Genomic DNA, 8,015 nt, shown 5'->3' on the forward strand with positions numbered 1-8,015 from the left:
TTTTGCAGCTCTTGTGTATTGCCTGTCAGAGATGGAAGTAGGGAGACTGTCTGTCTGGCTTCCAGCATTGTTGTTAGGGGCCTGAAGTACAGGCATTTTGTGTTGAACACCAGTTTATAAAATGTCCATGTATATTATGTGCGACGCACTGTGGCAATTGGAAAAATAGGGAAGAGGAACAGTGGGAAAACCTGAGAAAGCAGCAGTTCTGTCACTATTGCATAGATGCGGAATACATGTGGCAGTGAGAAATAGAAGTGGGGAGAAGACAGAGCATCTTTCATTTGACAAAATACCCACTCTTGCTTGTTTCTCTGCAATGACCCCAGTGCTTTTGCTCTGCCTTACATGATGGCAGATGAAGCAGCTTGGCTTGTTGCTTCATTTCTCACTGATTAATACATCTCGGTTCACAAGGGCCCAGGAGATAGTAGAACAAGGAAGAAATGAGCAAGCATAAACTTGACGGGCAGAGAATGTCTTAACCACTCTTAGTTCTAGGAACATAAAAGGATGTTTGTGACTTTTCATCTGTTTCCCCTTCAACCATCTTTAAAAGGTCAGAATAAAAATAATTTGCCTTTACTAAGCACTCTTGTGATATAGATCTCAAAGCTAGTGGGTGAGGAAAATAAGTGGCTGGGTACTTACTGATGACTTCATCCTGATGCGAGAGGAAATGCATGGGGGTTTTTTGTGGCTTTTTTTGTATTTTATTAAATACAGTTACACAACAAAGGAGGAACTCATTTATTCGTTTTCCTCACTTTGCAGTCTGGCATTTGGATTGGTGATCTTGATAGCAAGCTGAGCTGCTCGTTCCACAATTACCTTGCGGTTCTTGGAGGAAACATTGTGAGCAATCTCTGCACAATAAGGCTTGTTACTCATCATCAGCACCTCAAGTTCTTCAACATTGTGGACCAGAAACGTTTTGAATCCTGTGGGCAGTGTGTGTTTCATCTTTCTATTACTACCATAACCAATGTTGGGCATCAAGATTTGGCCCTTGAACCTCCAAGGGCATCAAGATTTGGCCCTTGAACCTCCTGCGAGCTCTGTTTATCAATACCTCTTGGTTTATGCCAGTTGCGCTTGATCTTGACATAACGATCTGACTGATGGCGGATGAACTTCTTGGTTCTCTTCTTAATGATCTTAGGTTTCACCAAGGATCTGAGGGCAGGCACGGTGTCACTTCCTAATGGCGGCCACCCTGAGAGGCAGCGCCGCATGTTGATGGAGACTAGGTATTGAAAAGGTCTATATAGAAAAAAATTGCTGCAGCAATGTTTAATCCTTTAGAAGTTGGGATTAAGTTCTCTCATAGAAGTTAACATTCAAATCAGTGATTGGAGAAGCTGGAGGAAAATAATGAAATAAAACAAGATGCAGAAAAATGTACTGCAGCACTTACTCATCCATTGTTAAAACTGGCTCTGCTGCCGCAGCCGCAGCACTATGTACTGGGGTGGCAAGTGCTGCCCGACAACTCAGTAGAGCAGATTCAAACTGAATTGTAGCCACTGATGTCTGTGCCTCCTTAACTCCTGCTAATAAATTCTGATACGTTGCAAAGTATCGTTACTTGGATACGCGGGCTGCTAGGAAAAGTGCCCCGCTCATTGTCTTGTCCTTAAGACCATTTTCACTATACATGTGAATGGAAGTTTTGTTTGTTACAGGCCAAGTCTCTAGTGTACTTACGCTGAAGCTGGTGGAGTTACAAGAGGAATGTATTTCACATCAAAAGTAGTCCATTTATGAGCTTAGATAACTGAAGTTTTGCTACTTGCCCTTTTGCATGTCATCCCAGTAAGCGCAGCTGCAAAAGTTAGATCTGGATCCCAGCTGTCCCAAAGATGAAGTGTGTTTGGATCGGGCTGTGGTTCAAACACATCCTAAATAAAAAGTATATTTGCTGTAGGATGTTATCTGGCTGAAGTACTCTTGCACTACTTTACTCGTAAAGAAAAACTTTATGCAAGACACACAAATGAGACAGATGGCTGACAAAGTATTTGTGAAAGTTGAATTTATATAAGCGACAGATATTTAAGGCACTTGTTCGTGAATATAAGGTTGTTGTTTTTTTTGTTTATTTTTAAAACATCAACCAAACAAATGCTGAAAGCTGGAAAACCTGGTATGTGAGGTTGTGTGAACCTCATTAATTCACACTAGCTAGGGCTTTTATGGTAGATTACTGCAATTTGTGAAGCACTTGATAAATGTGCAGATACACCTCTATATCAATATACTCATGATCTTAATTGCAATTTAATAGTCTAAATATACCAGTATTATAATATTCAAATGTTACACTAATACTGGAATACTACTAGATTACTATTAACCCTATATACTTAATTCCTGTGTGGATTGTGATTAATTTACTTGCCTACCTATTACCATTGGCATAACATATTAAATTTCTTTACCTTTCTTGGCTACTGTTGATTTTTGACTAGCATTCTGTTAGTGAATAATCAGATAAAAACAATAAAATTAATGTTAACACATAGAAAGGATTTGGAAAAATGTAGCTAAAATATACAGTAATAGACAAAGTGTAGAAGTAAATAAACTGCCTGTTTCATGTTAGTAAGATGCAGTGTCATCACAGCCTTCCACTGCTAAATCTTTGGGTAGATAAGGAGACGAAGATAACCAGTGCATTACAGAAGCATAGCAGGCTTGTTGATTGGTGAAGCAGGGTACTATAGTAGTTGAGAGTGAAGGGGATTATGCCATTGCCCTTAAAGTTTCTCTCTGCTTTATGTATGTGAAGTATTGACTTTTGGATAAACTGAATATTTGTGGTATAAAAGATAATTTCTATAGTAACAATAAGGAATTACCTTTGTTTGTTATGGATAGCACTTAGGAACTTAAGTAAAGGATCAGGATACCAGTGTGCCAGGCATTGTACTAACAATGAAGAGAGAACAATTTGTGTCAGATTGCTCACAGTGCTACTTGTCGGAGAATACAACAGATGGATGAAACTGACTAGTGTGTGTGGGAGTGGGGAAGATAAGAGGATAATGCAACAATAGAACAAATAGTTTGGTAGAAAAGCAGAAGTCACAGCTCATCACTTGCCCAATAGAGAGGCAAGGGGGGCAATAGGTTTCAGAGCGGTAGCCATGTTAGTCTGTATCAGCAAAAAAAACAAGGAGTCCTTGTGGCACTTTAGCGACTAACAAATCTATTTGTGCATAAGCTTTCTTGGGCTAAAACTCACTTCATCAGATGCATGGAGTGGCAAATACAGTAGGGAGGTATAAATACACAGCATATGAAATGATGGAAGTTGCCTTACCAAGTGGGGGGCAGGGCTAACAAGCCAACTCAATTTACGTTGGAAGTAGGCAATTCTCAACAGTTGACAAGAAGGAGTGGAAATAATTTTCCAAGTGTTAAGGAGGCCAGCGTAAACAAGGTGGCTCATTTCAAATAGCTGACAAGAAGGTGTGAGTGGTTAGCAAGGGAAAATAGTTTTTTGTAAAAAGGAGTATTTGTGATACCTTAGAGACTAACAAATTGATTTAGTTTCTGTACTGACCCATCAACTCCCTGTCTCTCTTGAGGCTTATTTTATGGTGTCCAGTTTGTGAATTAATTCCAGTTCTGCAGTTTCTTGTTGGAGTCTGTTTCTGAAGTTTTTTTGTTGAACTGCCACTTTTAAATCTGTTGTTGAGTGACCAGACAAATAGAAGTGTTGTCCTACTGGTTTTTGAATGTTAAAATCCCTAATGTCAGATTTGTGTCCATTTTATTCTTTTGCATAGAGACTGTCTGGTTTGGCCAGTGTACATGGTAGAGAGACATTGCTTGCACATGGTGGCATATATCAATTGGTAGATGTGCAGGTGAACACTAAAGATAACTACCTTAAACAGTAGTACGGCTCATATGCAATAATGTTGTATGGGGAAATATATGAATTGGTAAAGAGTCAGTTTATTCTTTGTGATCCTCTCAGATCAAGCCCAACAATCTTCCTAAAAGTTGTCAGAGCTGCCTCTAATAAGGATTTTTCACTTGACTGTATTTGAGTGGGGAATTTCCTAAAATAAGCATTGATGAATCTCGTTGCATCTGGACCATACAGCCAACTTCTACCTGCTCCCATGTTTTCTGCATCTCAACTTGATGGCATCCAGGAAATCTCCTGTATCTAAATAATTTAGAAGTTATTAACCAGTAAGCAGGAGTGCATGGACTTGTGTAGTTGATCTCATCTCAAAGCTCATTTTTACTACCCTAGTCTCCTTCTCAGACAGCTTTAGTCCCTGATAATCCTATTTTTGGAAGCTACCAACTGCTTGGCACCAGAAACATTCAAGTGGTTTGTTAATCGATGCCTGAAGTTTTGAGTGGAGGCACTGACTAATGAATCCACGGAAGCAGGGTGGGGGAAATGCAGATACACATTTACCTTTGGTTTAAACAAAATAGTATTCTGTTCATTGAACAGCCATTGTTACATTGAACTTCTTGTTGTCAGCTGTAGCACAGTGCCCTACTGAGCATCAAATCATAGACTGGTCCATGGCTTTGATTCTGGGGAGAGGTGACACTTTACTTTAATCTTTCTACTAACTACCCAGTTCTCCAGTAAAATGTTTCCATCATAGTTCTGGATTCTACATAACAATTTAATGTGTAGGTACCTCGGAGATGTCTATTAACAGTCCTCTAACAATCACTCCCTGTGAGACAAGTATTAGTCATCTTCCCCACCAATCCCCACCATATCTCTGCAATGCACTTGAATGCCAATCTGGTAGCATCACACAAGGATAACTCTATATTTTGGTGGAAGTTGTGTACATACAAGGATTGAGATCAGAGATTGTTACTGGCCCAGAAAGTAGTGGGTCTGAGAAGGGTGGTTTCCAAATCAAGTCCTCCTTGCTTTTCACTATCATTGCACTTAAGAGCCAGCATATCTCAATACAAGACAATCTGTAAACTGAATTTTGTTTTCATACTGTGGGCCATGTAATACAGGGAGAGTTTAGTGGTTCTGTCATGCCATTTGACTGTGGCAACTTTCCATATAATTCATAATTGCATAATGTCACCATACCAGGGCAGCAATTGCTTATGTAGAAAAGTAATACTCAAATTTTGTTTTGTTCTATTTTCTTAATCAATTTGAAAGCTGGAAGTAACCCAGAGGAGCCAGAACCATGTGTCCAGCAACCGTATGTAGACCATCAACACTCCGTAGACCACAAGTTGGGAACCTTTGCTGTGAAGCATTCAGTGGGTTCATGCTAATAGCAAACTTTTTTTATTCTAAATTTCCTTTTTATGTAAAATAAAAAAAGGAAGATCTTGGCTTGAAAATCTCCATGGCTGGAAGTTTTCAAGTGCTAAATGTTAAAGATCCTTTCTGTTTAAGTACATGACAAAGCACCAAAAGAACAGAATGAATTTTCACATGCAACAGTTGAAGTACAATGGCTATGAATATTTTTTTTAAAGCATTCATTTTATCCACTTCATTATTGGTTAGAAAAACAAGTTTGAATGTATAGTATAGCAAGTTTCAAAGCTGTTGCTATATTTGTCATGTTTACTGTTTACTACTGAAGCGGTTTGGTTCAGTCATGTGTAACTGAATACATGTAATTTTTTTACCCTAAACCAGGGGTAGGCAACCTATGGCACGCATGTCGAAGGCAGCTCACGAGCTGATTTTCAGTGGCACTCAGACTGCCAGGATCCTGGCCACTGGTCTAGGGGGTTCTGCATTTGAATTTAATTTTAAATGAAGCTTCTTAAACATTTTAAAAGCCTTATTTACTTTACATACAACAGTAGTTTAGTTATATATTATAGACTTATAGAAAGAGACCTTCTAAAAATGTTAACATGTATTACCGGCACGCAAAACCTTAAATTAGAGTGAATAAATGAAGATTTGGCACACCACTTCTGAAAGGTTGCCAATCCCTGCCCTAAACCTTTTCATTTTGCTTTACAATATTCAGAAAACAATCCTTTACCTTTGGAGTCTTCTGATGTGGCTTCATCTTTGAAGTTCTTTGATTTCAGTTTTGCAAGTAAGAAATCGAGGGTTCTATCAAAGTGCCAAACAGAACTTTTTCTTTCAGGGAGATTTTAACCAACAAGGCTGCACTTCTATGTTAGCTTTTACCATTAAATTGCATAATGTTCCATTGTTACTCTGGTTCATAGAAATGCAAATAAGTCTCTGAAAAATATTAGGGTTAAAGTAGGTTGCTCAATGTACGTAGACATACAAATTGCAAATAACTTTGTAATGCAAATTGTGTATTAATGTGGAGTTTACAAGTATAATGATTAGGCAGGTACATTATTAAGGACTTTACCTATACCAAGCAAAAAGGATTTCAGTAATGCTTGCAGTGATGCTTAGAATGTTGAGTTGTGAAATGTTGCCTCTATTATTATTTAGTATTAGCACACAACTCAGAAATGTGGGTGAGAGGGCATGGGGGAGAAATTCAGAATACCTGGAGAGAACAGGAAAGAAGTGTAGATGTATTATTTTGAGATCACAGATAAAAAGGACAACAACTTTGTTGAATTTCTAGACTATCCTAAGCTGTAAGAAATAGTCCTTTCTAAAAAAAAAAAAAGCACATTTTTGAAGTGTATGTATTAGACTTGTTTTGAATAAAAATATACAGAACAAAGGTTTTCATCTTATACTTCACTGTATGGCAAATCTAATAATTGGCAGAGTTTTTATATTTTACAAGGAGGTAGTGCCTTAATTCAACAATCCCTAAACATGTGCATATAGGAGAAAACAAAGTCTTGCTATAATTTCATCAAGGATGGTTGCTCATTGATATATGACCCCACTTTCCTATACTCACATACCTATGCTAGCTTAAATTCCCCCCCGCCCCCCAAAGTGATTCATGATTTCATGGTGCCTAATTTGAGATGCCTTCAAGGGGGCTTGAGTCTGATAGCAGGCACTCAGCACTTACTGAAAATCTTGCCCCTTTAAGGCTTCTTAAACTGGGCCCCCAAAATAACAAGCAAATTTTGCAGAAATGTGTTTAACATTCATATAATTAAATCAAAGATCTTCATGGCAAATTCCTTAGTTTAACATCTACAGTTGACTAACCATGCTTAGTAAATGAAAGTGATCCACCTCTTTTAGATATAGTGAATAGAAAAGCCAGAGAAAAAGGATTAGGAGCTCAAGTAAAGGGAGGAACATCCTCTAGGAGTCAGTCACACATGGTCATGTAAGGAGTGCAACTGGCTGCATTAACCATATTTAGCAGGTTGGCTATCTGAAGAAACATGCTAGAAAGGAGCCTGTAAAAATGAATCTGATGTTAGGTAAAATCTGGGCCCCATTGAGTCCAAGAGAGTTTTGCTAGATGACAGTTGGGCCACATTTTCACCTCTGGGGAACTGAAGCAACACAACTGCCTGACAGCCTTGTCACTGTTAATGTAAGAAAAATGATATTCAGCTCTCTGAGCACCGTGGGTTTGGTTTTAAAACACCCTGTTTTCATAGCTAACATTCTTTCTTACTTTTTTCATTTTGAGATGGTGGGATAGTTGACCACATTTAGTTGTGCTCAGCTATGATATTAGGTGGATACAATACATTTGAATTCATTTTTGACGCAAACTGCTGGACTTGTAATGGACCACAGCATCATTGCTGCATTACCTTAGGTCAGACAAATGGAGTAATGGCATGGCATGACTGAAATTGTATAACCTGGATAGTGCCTTCTATCTGAAGAACACTAAATATGTAGCAGATATCAATGAACTGAACTTCATTACATCACTTTGAAATAGGTAGCTAGTGATTATCCATATTTTACAGATGGAGAAAGACAGAAAGAGGTAAGTGATTTGGTAAAGGCCAAAAAAAGTCAGGTCAGTGGCAGAGCTCAGAACAAATCCAGGATCATTTGATAGTTTACCAATGTGTGAAATTCAAGTAATTATAATATGAATGTTGCTTCTTAT

The 8,015-nt window shown here is 38.3% G+C and overlaps 1 protein-coding gene across 1 annotated transcript; it reads right to left on the bottom strand.

Annotated features, from left to right (window-relative positions):
• Nucleotides 1–750: 750 nt before the first annotated feature.
• Nucleotides 751–1,235, bottom strand: LOC116838894 (large ribosomal subunit protein eL32-like). Its single transcript, XM_075063420.1, has 2 exons — nucleotides 1,073–1,235; nucleotides 751–941 (listed from the first exon to the last, which is right to left on the bottom strand). Exons 1-2 carry the CDS (start codon nucleotides 1,233–1,235, stop codon nucleotides 751–753), a joined length of 354 nt encoding a protein of 117 aa, XP_074919521.1.
• Between the last annotated feature and the right edge of the window lie 6,780 nt (nucleotides 1,236–8,015).

This window comes from Chelonoidis abingdonii, chromosome 1 (genome assembly GCF_003597395.2).
Source record: "Chelonoidis abingdonii isolate Lonesome George chromosome 1, CheloAbing_2.0, whole genome shotgun sequence".
Lineage (NCBI taxonomy): Eukaryota > Metazoa > Chordata > Testudines > Testudinidae > Chelonoidis > Chelonoidis abingdonii.

Bases quoted from the DNA above. Each gene is read 5' to 3' on its own strand.
- LOC116838894 (XM_075063420.1), bottom strand. From the start codon at position 1,235: ATGCGGCGCTGCCTCTCAGGGTGGCCGCCATTAGGAAGTGACACCGTG. The intron at 942-1,072 runs GTATTGATAAAC...CACTGCCCACAG, and splicing joins CAACTGGCATAAACCAAGAG to GATTCAAAACGTTTCTGGTC.